The sequence below is a fragment of the Protopterus annectens genome, chromosome 6.part0 (genome assembly GCF_019279795.1).
Source record: "Protopterus annectens isolate FY-2018-M chromosome 6.part0, PAN1.0, whole genome shotgun sequence".
Taxonomy (NCBI): domain Eukaryota; kingdom Metazoa; phylum Chordata; order Ceratodontiformes; family Protopteridae; genus Protopterus; species Protopterus annectens.
Window position 1 is genome coordinate 1,086,530,077 of NC_056737.1, and position 15,931 is coordinate 1,086,546,007.

The 15,931-nt window shown below is 43.6% G+C and overlaps 1 protein-coding gene across 1 annotated transcript in view; it reads right to left on the minus strand.

The window, feature by feature from the left end:
* Positions 1-15,931, minus strand: part of TTC7B (tetratricopeptide repeat domain 7B) — a gene marked incomplete in the record, with an annotated part of 1,939,345 nt that overhangs the window by 689,396 nt on the left and 1,234,018 nt on the right. The window contains 1 exon segment of the mRNA XM_044074706.1: positions 497-657. Coding sequence (XP_043930641.1) covers positions 497-657 — 161 coding nt within the window.

Sequence of the window (15,931 nt, forward strand, 5' to 3'; positions counted from 1 at the left end):
AATGGGCAACACATCTCTAAGCTGAGGACTTCTGAAAACTCTGGACATCTGAGGAGAATGCAGCCTATTCTCATGGTTAAGTAATTACAGTGCAGAATGGATTTATACAAGTTAGTAAATATCATACTCTCTCCAGATATACAACTCTGTCTAAACTTAAATCTTTAGGACCTCTGTGTTATCTGGCAAGACCAACTTCCCTCAAACATTTAATGTGGGACTGGTAAAGACATCTCTCTATTTTTATTAGCCTACAACTGGAGAAAAGCATGCATACAGAAAGGTATAACATACTGCAAAATTGGAAATACCCAAGTATTCCTACAAATGGAACAAAGGGCATGCGATGAAGTCGACGCAAAAAATAGATGTCGATAAATAACATTTAGTTATTTCTTCAAAATACAACTAGTAAGCAAGCAAAGCTCCCAAAATTAATGCCAAGTCATACAAAATTGTAGGTATTTTCAATTATCAATACATACTATTTACTCACATGAAATTTTCTGGGTATTCACTCAATGCCATGTCAATGATATTCAGTGCATCATGGTAGTGTTTCTGTGCTGATAGCAATAGTGCAAGTAGGTGAAGAGAGTTGGAATCATCTCCCTGGAGCTGAAGAGCTTGTCGCACATAACCCAGGGCTTCTGGAATCTAAGGAAAGCACAACTTTAATAAACCAATCAACAACATGCAAACACAGAATATCTAAAAAAAAAACGATAGCGCTTGTCGCACATAACCCACAGCTTCTGGAATGTAAGGAAAGCACAAATTTAATAAACCAATCAACAACATGTAAACACAGAATATCTCAAAAAAATTTATACAGCTCTTCGCATATAACCTAGAGCTTCTAGAATGTAAGGAGAGCACAAATTTAATAAATCTATCAACAACATGTAAACACAGAATATCTGAAAAAATATACAGCTAGAAAGAAACTGGAATATGAAAGCTACTCGTATGTAAATTAAAACTTGGTACACTTTCTCAGTTTTTGATCTTCAATAGCACCTGCAACATTTCCTAAAGATGGTTTTAAGAATTTTGGTGCTTTGTTGGAATTATTGGAACAGGGGCCTATGACACACATGATGCTTTAAGTACTATAAGATCTACAGAGGGAAGCTTGTATCCTAACTGGGAATAATTAGAATGATTGATGGGTGAAGCACTCAGACTTAAACCTAAAGTGATGCAGATGGGGGGGGGGGGGGTGATATGCAGTGTGCTAATGGCAAAGCCTAGGAGTCGCTGCTTGGAGAATGCAATAAACACAACTGCTTATCGCATGTTGTGTCAAGAAGTAAACAATCATACAGATGCATATAAGATTATTTTACTTTTTAATTGTACAGTCATACTAATTTGGCATGGAGGGTAGGTACATAGTATCACAGTGTAGTCTGAAAGCAATATGGCTTAACAGTTAAACGTGGAGTGGCTGCCAGACTATATTAATATTTAGGTATCTTCAGTTATGGCTGTCTGTAAATGGAATCTCCTGTAGTTGAAGCACAATTTCAATATTTTTCTACCACTCTTTTTGCCCACAGGATCAAATGAGAGAGGATAACATTCAGAGAGCCACTGGGATAGTTTGAGGATTTTTCAGGTTTTCTTCCTAGCCCTAACAATATGCACACAGTGAGGCATTAGGCAGGGACATGCAATGGACTGTCTGCAAAGAATGGTTCCTTCACTACTGCAAGGGATGTTCTCTCCAAGCACCCCTCTCCCTCTGTGTGAGATATGAACTGTGGATCCCCCTGGTCTCCACCAAGGAAATGGCACTGGCCAGTCTACTTTCAACTGAACATGTCTTCGTACTCCTGGAGAGAGGCAAGTAGGCCACAACCCTTCACTACTCCCACTTCCTGCCTGGCTTCTCTTGTGTCAGAGAATGCTAATCCACACCTGTTCACCTCCGCTGCAATCATGTCTCCATTGCTCTCTGCCGTACAGTCAGCAACTACTTCCATATGGTTACTGTGGATGGACACTCACAAAAAGTTTAGATATCTATTAAAACTATTTCCTCCTCAGACTGTACTGTACGCATTTTCTGCAAATTATGAACTATTTTCTTCAGCCATAAGGTAAGAAGGCAACTTGCTATATGTGTGCTTATGACTTTCAACACTGAATATGTTGGTATACAGCAGCCTATTACAAAGGAGATTGCTGTTCAGTTCCTGCTAAGGATCTAGACTGAAACTGTAAGAGCTTAGGATCTTCTGTTGCATGAATATGTGGGAATCTTTTTTGGGGCTGGCATCCCCTGACCATTATACCGCCCTCCCATTACCTACTGACTCATTTGTTTCTCCAGGTCTGAGGGCTCAACTTATGGGTTATATTTACACTCGGCCTGGAGACAGTGCCAAAACAGTGCTATTATCCTTGAGGAGGAATACTGTTTTATGCTAGGCCAAAGTTCTTTCCTGCAAACTAACATTGTTGTTAGACTGTGTGTGTAATGGGAGTAGCCAGAGCATGTGCATCACCCCAGCCTCATAGAATAGCCACACCTACTGCTATTCTCCAGGCCTACCAGCTTGCCATCTTAATTCAGAGCTCGATCCTCTACCACAACTCCACTTGAGAGATGCCAGCAAGCTGCCTACCCTCCAGGATAAGCACTCCCATCCTTCCTGTCTGAGCTGTCAAACGACTTAGCTACTACTTCAATTGCCAATCAGTGCTTTATCCCTTTACACCACTGAAAAGGTGGGTATGTGAGAATATGCTTGATTTGTGGACAGGACCTAGTTGTGCAGTTATGCAAGTCAATAAGGTCATCTTGATTAGGCTGGTAGCGGACAGTGGTACAGCCAAGCATATTCATTTAAAGGCCCTGGTTAACTGGTATAAGTGTATAATGTAATTCAGAGGACTGAAGGAGGAAAGGCTGTTAGATCATAAAGAGGTAAGTGGGACTGCACAATACATGACTATTTTGAGGGGCTGTGGACAACTTCTGAGAAATCATGTGAATACTGAACTGAGAAGGATTTCTTTATCAATAGGGCAGGTATCTATCAGTTACTATGAAGTTAGAGTAGCCAGAGGGTCCACTCCTGAATGCAAGTAAGAAACCGCAACAAGCTGTAATCATGTGTAAGTATGTGGAAGGACTATTAATCTATGTAAACAGTGCTTATGTAGGTTATCAGGAGGTGCTGGCAGAGTGTAACATATGTCTGAGTGCATGGATGATAAATATGGAGCTCAAACTGTACAAAGAAATTTGTAGAGGTGTTACAGAGGTTCAGAGTTAGTGGTCTACAGTCATGGAGAATGATGGGGGTGGGATACAAAATAAGACATGATTAAATCAAAGTGAATGCTAAAGAGAAAAAGTCATACCATCTGGTGACAGGACCCTGAAATTGGTCTTCTAGAACCTGAATAGGGTAGTTTTGCTAGTCAGAACTCATTCTTTCTATTGTTATGGTTCTGTGAAGTCAGACAGGATGCATATGTGAGATCGACCCAAATATGGAAGTATCATGCGAAAAGAGGAATTTTCTTTTCAGTTATGCATAGTTGAAGACTGACAATTCTGCTACATCATTCATTCTGGCATTAACACCCCAACTCTAAGACGAAATTCAGGCAGAGGAAGTGTACAGAACTGCAGAGTACGAGGACTGGATGAGTGGTTATGGCACGGCAATCTAAATTTGACATTGGATTTGGGGTTGAACTCAGTGGCAAAGGTTGTGTGGCATTTGTAATGGCATTAAGGCAACTATGCAGGGGACTCTACGGATTTTCACCAGTTTGATGGGTCAGACCATAGTTACTAGGTCAAAGTCAATTAAAGCCGGTTAATATTTTTTTTAATGAAGTCATGTTGCATCATGATTGTACTCTGGTTGTATGAGCCAGACTCAGAGACACACAGGAGGGCACAAGGAGGCTGAAAGAAACCTTGGACTACAAGAAGTAGATCATCTTGTGTTTCAGAATCTTACCCTATTACTACACCACATGGGTCCACCAATTAACAGTTCTAACACCAGTGATAACTGCACTCATCTTCTTTCAAATCCTGCCAAGAATTCTATTTTCCTGTGTTTTGGAAAGCAATTCTCAATCATTGTTTAAATATTACTTTGAAGCAGCTAGGTCATTTACAAAAAGATCCCATATACGATTTCATTTAACAGAAAGACTTAGAACTTATTAGACTTTTCTAGGAGCAAACAGCTGTGAATACGATTCTTGAAAGAATGTAGACTATCCAGCCTCAATTGATGGACCAGTAGGATATATGAAAAAATGCTTTGAGTTTCGGAAACCATACTTACCTCTTCCTGGTGATGGTTATGGAAGTCAATTTAAACTGGTGTTTCATAACATTTTTTTCTTTAAAATATTCTCCTCTCTACCTGTTAACCATCGAGTCTTCCTAATGGCAAACATCAGATCCAAAGCTGATCGGAGAGTCGCCAGGATAAGAGCCTAAGAAATGGGTAACATTCGGCACATATCAAGGAAAGCTTACTCTCTTGCCAGCATCATGGCAATTTACAACATTTGTATTATGGCATTAACACATTTGCTGGTTGTGATGTGCACACCTGTATTACCCAAAGGGTTACTAATGTTCCCCCCAGATCCATGCATGCATGTGGACCAGAACTGCTGTCTTGGGTAGCCACAGTGCATACTACCCTCCCTAGACTGGCCCTCTGTTTTTCAGTGATTATGAGACTTCCATACTACAATACCAGAACAGCAAACATAAGTCAGGAATCATTTCCCTCAAGAAAGGCAATGTTAGTCCTTCCTGCCAGTGCAGTCAATCATCAAAGCACTAAATGAAGTTAGGTCACTTGGGGAGTAGTCAGGGCTTCATCCTTCTATGCCAGCAGACTGGCTGTGTTTCTTGCAATTTAATATCTCCATAGAAGACATTCTTGGGCGGACACCCAGATGACCAGGACTCCTCATATCCATGGAGTGATCTGCTCCCAGTATGTAAGTGGCTCTCTGTTCTTCCCAGAAAACTTGAAATGGAGGAAGCAGAGATGATGCTTTTCTTCTTAGCTGTACAACTCCCTAAATACAGGTCTTGGAAGTAGCTGAAACCTGTAACATATTCTGCAAAAGAACACTCAAACAAAAATACTACAGTCCACAACAAGGAAAAAAGAAATTGTTGATATGGGTGTGGGGTTACAGTGTCTGGATGTGTGTTCCAAATCAAAAACATTTAAGTTCTGAGACATTCAGGCGCCTTAATGACCAACCTATCTGCGAAGAATGCAACCAGAGGGGCTCTCTATAATCATGGAAGATGACCAAGTGAAGTTGTGGCAGAAACGGGAGTGAGCTGAGCTACAAATGGCATATGACTAGACCAACTACTTCAGTGATTGCCTATGAAGTGGCTTCGGTTGTGGAAAACTTACTAAATGCTCTGGAAAGAGATAATGTTAGGCACCCTTTTAGTCACCATGAGTGGAAACAAAGAAGCCTGGTCCATCAGTGATTTCCACATTAAGGCTGCAAAGACATAGGGAGAAAAGTAAGACACTGACAGGACTTTCACCTGCAGAGTGGGTGAACCCCATGTAACTCAAGTAGCTGAAGGGACGGGTTCTTAACAACGGGCAAGGCCTCCTCGATTGCCAATACCTGTCCCTGTACAGTATATGATGTATGCTTCACAACTGCTGCACTTTTTATCTTTTTATGAATGCAATTCTCTCTTTCTTTCCCTTATCAGATTTATCTTATAGGTTCATAGATAAGTACTAGGCTAGATGCCATTGCGGGCAAATTTTAAGCCTAGCCAATTTCCCTTTTTTGTGCTTTAAATAACTTATCCCATTTGGTTATAGACTGGCCTTACCCATCCCATGGTCGATAATTATATATTACCCCTAATGAGAATAACTGGGATCTTATCATAGATAATTTGAGGGGACCCATGCAAAGGATAAAGCATTTCGGGGTTGCCTCTGTCCATTTCTAGTACAGGGGCAGTCCTGAGATACGTTTTTTGTTTCCCATTCACAAATGTAAGTTGCATTTGAATAAGGACAAGGATAAACTTTGTTTCATGTGGATTGGGAGTCTGTTCCACAGCAGCGGCATCCCTTGTGAGATATACCTTTGAGATATATCTTCAGATAGATTTTTATTTTTTGTTACACTGTTGTCATTAACAGAAGAAGAAAAGTACAGTTGTGTACACTTACAATGTAGATGTTCGAGTGTATTCACTGTTGCAGTCATCACACTTGGGTTATCTGCCTGCAGGTAGCCCGCAGTCGACTCGAATACCAGAGGCTTAGTACTTCTGCATCTGATGCTGTCGCTCCAGGACTGACGTCAGGTCGTCAGGGGTATAAAAATAGGCAGCAGATGCCATTACATCAGATTTTCTTGCCCCAAATGTCAGGAGCCCCCCAAATAGGGAGCTAGGTCATGGTGGGGGAAAACACCATCAGTAAAAAGAAATACCAATACCCCAGAAGGGGTTAGTAATAGCCATAGATAGGAGAGAGAGAAAAAGTACAGCTGTGTACCTACCATAAATGTAGATGTTCGAGTGTATTCACTGTTGCAGTCATTACAATTGGGTTATCCTGCTGACAGGCAACCCGCAGTCAGCCTGAGTTCCAAAGTCTAGGTCTGGCGTCGGTTGCTGTCGCCTCCTCCCTGACGTCATTGGTAGGCTAAATTATGCTAATGAGCATACATGCACAAAAAACAACTTTTCCTTCATCTACAAGCAAATACACCAGATAGGTTGTAAAGAATAGAGAAGTACAGATAAGTCCCAGAAAAGGAAAAGGAAAAGGGGGGTGGGTGGGAGGGTAACCTGGACTGCAACAGTGAATACACTCCCAACATCTACATTTATGGTAGGTATACAACTGTACTATGTTCATCGTGTTTCACTGTTGCAGTCATTACAATTGGGTTGAATCCCAAAGCTAAGGTTGAGAGGCTGGTGCTAAATAGGATTATGAGAGGCTATCAGGCCCTGCAGAACTGCAGTGGCAAATCCTGTCCTGGATTTAGAGTAGAGAGGTAAATGATAGTGCTTTGTAAAAGTATGCACTGAACTCCAAGTTGCAGCCTCTAAGATGTCTTTGGTTGGTACTCCTCTGAGGAAGGCTGCTGAAGTGGCTGCTGCTCTGGTTGAATGTGGCCTAATGCCCTTAGGCACTGATTTGCCATGCTGAGAATAGAAGAAACGAATGCAGTGACCTATCCACTTTGAAATTGTCTGTTTTGAGATAGGCTTTCCTTGTGATCCTGCAGTATATGCCACTAGAAGTTGTTCAGTCTTTCTGAAAGCTTTGGTTCTGTCCAAGTAGAAGCGTAGCTGCCTGTGAATGTCCAAAGAATGCAGAATTCTCTCACCCTTATTCTGTGGGTTTGGATAAAAGGTAGGCAAATGAATTGTTTGGTTAAGGGCCACACTGGACACTACCTTAGGCATAAAAGTAGGGTTTGTCCGCAGAGAAACCCTGCCAGGATGGAAAATGATAAAAGGTTCCACAGCCATGAGTGCCTGTAACGCTGAGACTCATCTAGCAGAGGTTATTGCTAGGAGCACAGCCGTTTTCCAGGATTGAAATTTAATATCAGCTGCAGAGGTTAGTTCAAACGGAGGCAGTGTGAGTTTTTCCAAGACAAAGTTGAGGTCCCATGCAGGTATTGGTGCTCTCCTTGGGGGGGACTTATGTTTTCGGCCCCTCTGAGGTACTGTCTTAGTAATGGATGAGAAAAAATAGGTGGTTCTGTACTGTAATGAGCTGAAATAGCAGAGGCATGAATTTTAACTGATGAAAAAGAAAGGCCTTTATCAAACATCTCAGTTAAGTATTGCAAAATCTGAGGAATGTTTGGAACAATCGTGTCAAAACCTTGTGCCTGGTTCTAAGCACAGAATCTCTTCCATTTTTCTGTATAAGATTTTCTGGTGCTAGGCCTCCTGACCTCCAAAATAACATCCATCACTGCTTTAGAGAGAGGTGTGTCTTGACTGGCTACATTATCTGCCATGCTGCCAAGTTTAAGATCCTGAGTTGGCTGTGCAGTATTTGACTGTCTTGTTAGGTCAATAAGTGAGGAATTTGAGGTAATGTCCAAACTGGGCATTGAGACAAGCTCTTTAGGATTGGGTACCAGTGCTGGCGGGGCCAGTCTGGGGCAATCAGTATAATTTTTGGTTTCTCTTGTCTGACCTTGAGGAGTACCTTAGGGAGGAGAGGCAGAGGAGGAAAGGCACATACTGTTAGTTCTTTCCAGCTGAAAGATAGAGCATCCACTTTTATTGCTTGCTTGTGATAAGTCCTTGTGCAGAATTTCTGTAGTTGGTAGTTGTGAGGGGAGGCAAATAGGTCTATGTCCGGGCATCCCCAGTTCCTTGTTATCTTGGTGAAGACTTGTGGATCCAATTTCCACTCGTGGGGATCCATTAGGTTTCTGCTTAGTTCGTCTGCCAGAGTATTTGTCCTTCCTGGCAGGAATTGTGCTTGCAGATGTACTTGGTAAGTCAATGCTGTGTCCCATAAGTTCATGGCTAGTCTGCAGAGGGGGTAGGAATGTGTGCCTCCCTGCTTGTTTATGCACCACATAACTGTAGTATTGTCCGTCCATATCAGTAGTTATCCTGGATGAAGTAGACCCTTGAAGGCTGTCAGGGCGTTCTGAACAGCTAGCATCTCTTTTTGATTGATATATAGATGCATTTGACTTGCGGACCATGTGCCCTGAATACATCTTCCTGCCATATGGGCCTCCCAGGCATAATCTGATGCATCTGTTGTCAATGTCTGCCTGGCTGTGGGCAAGGTGAATGGCTGTCCTATGTTGTGGTGACAGGCTTTTGCCCACCATCGAAACTCCTTTTGCAGGCAGGAAATGAGGGTAATTACTGTTTCCAGGCTGTGGCAATGTTGAGTCCAAACACTTTTTAGATACCACTGAAGTTTCCTCATATGCAGTCTTGCATATGGAATTAGCAGAATGCAGGATGCCATGAAACCCAAGGCCTGCAGAATTTTTCCTGCAGATAACTGGGTCTTTGTTGCCAACATTTTGAAATAAGTAGTCACTTGTCTGTGTTTGTCTGGCATGAGATAAGCCATCTGGGCAGTTGTATTTAAGCTTGCACCCAGGAATATTATCTCTTGAGAGGGTACGAGTTTTGATTTCTTTTAGTTTACTGTGTACCCTAGACTTGTCAGTAATATTTTTACAAACGCCAGATGCTGTAGTAGAATGTCCTTGTTCTCCGCTTGAATAAGGCAGTCGTCCAAGTAAGGATATATTTGTATTCCTCTTTGTCTGCAGAATGCAATTACTGTTGCCAGGCACTTTGTGAAGACCCTGGGTGCAGTAGATAAGCCAAAGGGCAGTGCAGAGAATTGGTAGTGCATTGAGCCAGCTTTGAATCTGAGGTATCTTCTGCACGTTTGTCTGATTGGGACATGCAGGTATGCCTCTTTTAGATCTAAAGTCATAAGCCAAGCCTTCTTGCCCAACATGGGCAGAAGCTGCTGTAGAGTCAACATCTTGAATTTTGGAATATCCAGATATGTGTTTAGAAAGGTCCAGTATAGGTCTCCAGGCTTTGTCTTTTCTGGGTACCAAGAACAGTCTTGAATAGAATCCTTGACCATGCTCTTGTCTTGGTACTTGCTGAATGGCCCTCATATCCATGAGGGATGGAACTTGTTTTTGTGCCTCTGCCCATTGTTTGTGTGGCAGATCTGGCATACCGTTTTGCCTTGGCAGGGTGTGAAAGTGGAACCTGTAGCCTTGTGTAACTATATTTAGAACCCATTTGTCCTGGGTGATCATGTGCCAATTTTGTGAAAAAAGTGCTAATTTTCCTCCCAAAGGGGCTGCCAAAAGATAAGTGCTTGGTGCTGGCAGGGGAAGTCATTGAGACTGCTTCCTGTATGGCTGTGATTTTTCCTCTCCGCTTTTGGAGGTAGAAGCACCCCATTGTTTAGGCCTGTATGAGCCTTGGGGCTGTGATCTGCCTCTGGGGTGTCTGTATCTGCCCCTTTGTGGTCTAACTGACACTGGAAAGGACCAATTTTTTGTAGGCCAGTTCCAGCTAAATCTGGGAGGCTGTACCTGCAAGAAATCCTTGACTGTTTGCAGAGATTTAACTTCGTCCTCCATTTTCTTCAACACCTCTTCTACTTTAGCACCAAACAAAGTACCATGCTGTAAAGGAGCATCTAATAGTTTTGCTTTAACATGATCCGGCAAATTCTGTTCTTTTAACCAAGCATGCCTCCTAATGACAGAACCTGTAACAGCGGCCCTGCAGGAGGCCTCAAGAGAATCAAAACCACATTGCAAAGTATGCTTTCCAACTTGTTCAGCTGCATGCAATAAATCCTGCACTTCTTTATTGTCTGCACATTCTGCATTTGCTGGCATTTTCTGTTTAAGCAAAGACATAAGATATTGCTGATACTTAAGCATATGAAATTGGCAATTTAAGGCTCTTACAGCCAAGATAGCAGAGGCATAAATCTTTTTGCCCCATCTGCCTAGGGCTCTAGAATCCCTATCAGAGGGGATAGGGTTTTTTGCAGTAGAAGCCTTGACCCCTTTGGGACCCTGAGAAATGGTTTCAGGGTCTGCTGCAGGGTTCTTATAGAAAAATGTATGTGAATCAGGAACCCTGTAGTATCTGTCTAGCTTAACCGAAGCTGGTGGTAGAGAGTCTGGAGAAAAACTGGACTCTGAAAATACATCTACAATATCTAAAACAGGCGGAATAGCCAGGGGCCTGTGCTGGGGCAATAAAAAGAAATCTCTGAGGCTTTTCTTGGATTCTGAGTAGTCTTGGCTCTCCCAGTGAAAATGCTCCCTCATAGTATGCAGTGTTTCCCCAAAAGAATAATCCTCAGGAGAAGAGGCTGAAGGAATAGATTCTTCAGCATCAGAATCCTCATAGGGAGGAATAGAGTAATCTTGTTCACAGGAGGAATCAGAGGAAATGGAAACCTGGTCTGAAGATTCATATTTTAACTCTTGCCTAGACCTTTTTTCAGGAGGGGGATGGGAACCCCTGATCAAAGTAATAAGGTCTTCGGACATTTTAAGCATCTGTTTTTTAGGCATGGAGGCCTGTCCAGGTGAATGCTGCACTTGTTTCTTTGTCTTTAGAGCTGCTTTAGTCTTTGCCTTTATAGCTGAAGTAGGTTTTACATACAACTGTGTAGGTCTGAAAACACCCTCAGAAGCCGATGCCTGCTCAGCGGCTCCGGACCCATCTGAGGGAATGATTTCAGAGTGTCCAATACCTTGAGTTTCCAGAGGCCCAGTCGGCTCCACGTGGGAGTCGGAAGCGGCCTGAGGCTCTGAGGTAGCGGGCGTCAGGGGCTGCGAAAGCACCTCACTGAGAACCGGTGAACCGACAACAGTCCTAGAAGAAGCCTCGTCATTGGTATTGTATCTCGGATGCCTGTCCTTTTCTTTTTCTTTTCGTTTCTTGTAAACTCCGGTAGTCGGCTGATCCGACGGCATTATATAATTAAATCTTCTGTCAGAGTAATGAAATGCAAAATCGTACTGACGCTTAATAGTGCGTTGGTTAAATCTGGCACAAACCCGACAACTAGCAATATTATGGTCAGGGCCTAGGCAAGGAACCGGCGACAGTCCTAGAAGAAGCCTCATCGTCGGTATTGGATCTCGGATGCCTGTCCTTTCCTTTTTCTTTTAGTTTCTTGTAAACTCCGGTAGTCGGCTGTTCCGATGGCATTATACAATTAAATCTTCTGCCAAAGCAATGAAATGCAAAATCGTACCAATGCTTAATAGTGCGTTGATTAAATCTGGCACAAAACTGACAACTAGCAATGTTATGGTCAGGACCTAGACGAGGAATACAGTAAGAATGAAAATCCTTATGAGGTATTTGCTTCCCACAAGAAATACAGTTATTAACTTTTTCCTAACATCGGTCTGGAGCAAGAAAAAAGTTTCCCCAATGGGGTACTTAGCTTTAATGAAGACTTTGGATCTGAAATTCGAATTTGAAAACTTCAGGAGTCGGCCGACCGGCACTTGCAAACTGTTTTTGCTTCGGGCACCACGCGGCAAGAAAGACTGAAGAAAATGGCATCGGCTGCATCTTTTATACCCCTGGTGCACTGACGTCAAGGAAGAGGTGACAGCAACCGACGCCGGAGCTAGACTTTGGAACTCAGGCCGACTGCGGGTAGCCTGCCAGCAGGGTAACCCAACTGTAATGACTGCAACAGTGAAACACGATGAACATCTGATAATGCATGGACCCTGCCCTGAAACGTAGATACTTCCTGCATAATTCCCTTATGGTGATATGCAGATAGGCTTCTTTTAAGTCTAGGGTGACTAACCAGGCATTCTTGGCTAGCATAGGAAGAAGTTGTTGCAGGGTAAGCATTTTGAATTTTGGTACCACCAGGAAGGTGTTGAGAATGGAAAGATCCAGGACTGGGCGCCAAGAGCCCTCTTTCCTGGGTACCAAGAAGAGTCTGGAGTAGAATCCTTGACCCCTCTCTGTTCTACTGGAACCAGCTGAATAACTCTGATATTGAGAAGGGGAATGTATTTGGTTTTGAGCATCTGCCCACTGGTTTGGAGGAAGGTCTGGAAACCTGCTTGGGGTTGGCAGTGAATGGAAATAAAATTTGTACCCCTGGGATACAATGTTGAGGACGCACCGGTCCTGAGTGATGGACATCCAGTTTTTTGCATGAAGGGCAAGTTTTCTCCTAAGGGCACAACCAACTGGGCAGGGCTGGGGAGTGGAGTAAAGAAGTCATTGTGAGCTTTTTCCGTAAGGAGGTGGCTTACCACTCCCTGCATTAGGAGTGGGGGCACTCCATTGCTTAGACCTCTGCATATCCTGAGACTGAAGTCTAGGTGGTGTGTTTCACCTGGGTCTGGTTTGAGAAGGCCTGGAGGGGGCTGGAAAGGACCAGTGTTTGGAAGGGCAATGCCTACTGAATCTAGGGGGTTGCACTTGTAAGAATTCTTTAATGATCAGCATAGACTTAGTTTTTCTTCCATCTTTTTAAGAACCTCTTCTGCTTTGGTGCCAAAAAAACAGTCTTTATTCAAAGGACTGCCTAGTAACTTTGATTTGACATGGTCTGGCAAGGTCTGCTCCTTCAGCCAAGCATGTTTTTTCAGTACAGAGCCAGTGACTGCTGCCCGGCAAGATGCTTCTAGGGCATCAAAGCCACACTGCAAAGTATGCATGCTGACTTGGCTTGCAGAGTGCATAAGCTCCTGCAATTCTTTATTTTCTGCACAGTCTGAAAAGGTTGCCACTTTTTATTTAATAAGTTCCATAATATGTTGCTGGTACTTCAGCATGTGAAACTGACAATTCAATGTCTTAACAGCAAGAGTTGCAGAGGTACATACCTTCTTACCCAATCTGTCCAAAGCTCTGGAATCCCTATCCGAAGGGGTGGGATTCCTGGCTGTAGTAGCCTTGATACCTTTAGGCCCCTGAGAAATGATCTCTGGGTCAGCAGTAGGATTCTTGAAAAGAAATTTGTGAGTGTCAAGTACTTTGTAGTACCTGTTTGGTTTCCTAGAGGCAGGAGATAAAGTGTCATGAGTAAGACCTGATTCCATAAACATATCATCCACAACATCCAGGACAAGGGGTATTGCTAAGTGCCTGTGTTGAGGCAGCTCTAGAAATTCTCTGAGTCTCTTTTTGGACTGAGAATAGTCTTGGCATTCCCAGTGGAAATGCTCTCGTAAGGTATGCAAAGTTTCACCTAAAGAAAAATCCTCTGGAGGGGAGGCAGAAATAATGGATTCCTCTGCATCCGAGTCCTCATAAGCAGATAAGGGCATGTCTCCATAATCAGAAATTTCAGCGTCATCGGACTCCTGGTCTGTAGAAGCAGAAGGGGACTGGACGTTGTCTGTTAGCAGGGGAAGGCTGACCTCCCCTAATCAGCATAATAAGGTCTTCAGCCATTCTAAGCATTTGTTTTTGTGGCATGGGAGCAAGTGCATGCGCTTTGGTCGTCCGTTTTCTAGGCATAGTGCGTACTCTGGGCCTAAGAAACTCGGTAGTTTTGGTTAAAAAAGAAGGTCATCGGTTTGAGTCAAACATTGATAGAGCAAATAACTGCCTCAGAAGCCGGTGCCTGCTCAGGACCCATCCAAGGTAGAGACATCTGCAGGTTCCATAGTCGAAGAGTCTCGCGGCATACCGGACTCTGAAGGGGTCTCAGTAGAGGCCTGTGAATCCACTGAAGTGGGCATCAGGGGCTGCAGAAGCGCCTCACTGAGTACCGGTGGACTGGCAACTAGCTTAACGGAAGTGTCGTCGGCAGTTTTGGACCTATGCGGTTTGTCTCTGTCTTTATCTTTACGTTTTTTCAGAATATTGGTAGTTGGATGGCTTACTGAAGCCATTTCAGAATACGGAGATTGAGAGTGAAAGAAATTATCGACAGAGAGCCCGACGACGAATGGTTCGGGTGTTAAATAAGGCACAAAATTTGACAGCGAGGGACGTCGTGGTCTGGGCCTAAACAGGTGATGCAGTAAGAATGAAAATCTTTATGAGGTATTTACTTTCCACAGACAAGACAATTGTTAACTTTTTCTGACATCGGTAAGAGCAACAAAAAAGGATCCCTAATGGGTACTTAGCTTTAGAAAACTTCAGGATTATTAAATTCGCAAACGAAAATTCAGGTAGCGGCCGACCTGCACTTCCGATCTGCTTCTGCTTCGGGCTGCTTGGCAAGAAAGACTGATGTAATTGTGTCGGATGCCTGTTTTTATACCCCTAATGACCTGATGTCAGTCCTGGAGTGACAGCATCCAATGCAAAAATACTAAGTCTCTGGTATTCAGGCAGAATGAGGGTTACCTGCAGGCAGATAACCCAAGTGTGATGACTGTAACAGTGAAACACGAGGAATATCAACTGATACTTGTACTCCAGAAAGACTTTCCCCGGGATTCATGAACCTTGCGCCAGGCGCCCGCATAGCGTTGGCGTTATAACGCCAAATATGGCTGCTGAGCGATTCAGGTATGAATGAATTCCACGTGCACTACCGGCGTGCGCCAGACCGTCTCCGCCCCCGGCGTAGGTATGCAAAACACACTGTGTGCGGTATTGCACCATGCAAATGAGGGCAATAGCGATCCACGAAGTGGCGCAGGCGTAGCGTAAGGGCACGGCAATGTAAACCAAAAAAGGTTTACATTTACCCAAACATACCGGAGGAGTAACGGAAGGCTGTCAAAGTCAGGTATCATATAGGTGCAATATGCCAATGTGGAAAGGCACCGAGAATGTCCAAAGAAAATATGCACAAAATGTAAAAAATGACATAAATGGCACGTACGTAGAAAGAACAGCAGACCCCCGGGATGTGTGCACAGAAGTTGTAAAGCAATGAAATAATATGATAATGTCCGAAAAGAGCATTAGAACACAAATCAGCTGCACAGCCACCACACACCATAGTATGTATGTAAAGCTGCAACCCCAGCGCAATGGTTGTCAAGGAGTGGAGGCGTTGTCCGCCCGTAACCAGGTATTAGTAGTCAATTCCATGCAAATGAGGCAGATAATAGTGAATCGCAAAACGGGCGCCAGCGTAAGGATGGAGCAAACGCGAAGCGGTACTACACCGAGGAGTGGCCTACACCAGATACATGTCAACCACACAGGGGTGTGCCACCGTAGGAGGAAGGATATTGGAGGACAGCAAATCTGGGCTGTACAATGCACATCACAACATCATGACTGGCGTGTTAGGAAATAGATGCGCTGACAGTACAGAATGCGCGTACAAATGCATGTGCACGAGGATGACTACGTTCCCGAAACCAGTCATGTGACGGCCTCACCGTCAACAACCAGGGATATAGGAAGGTAATGCGGAGA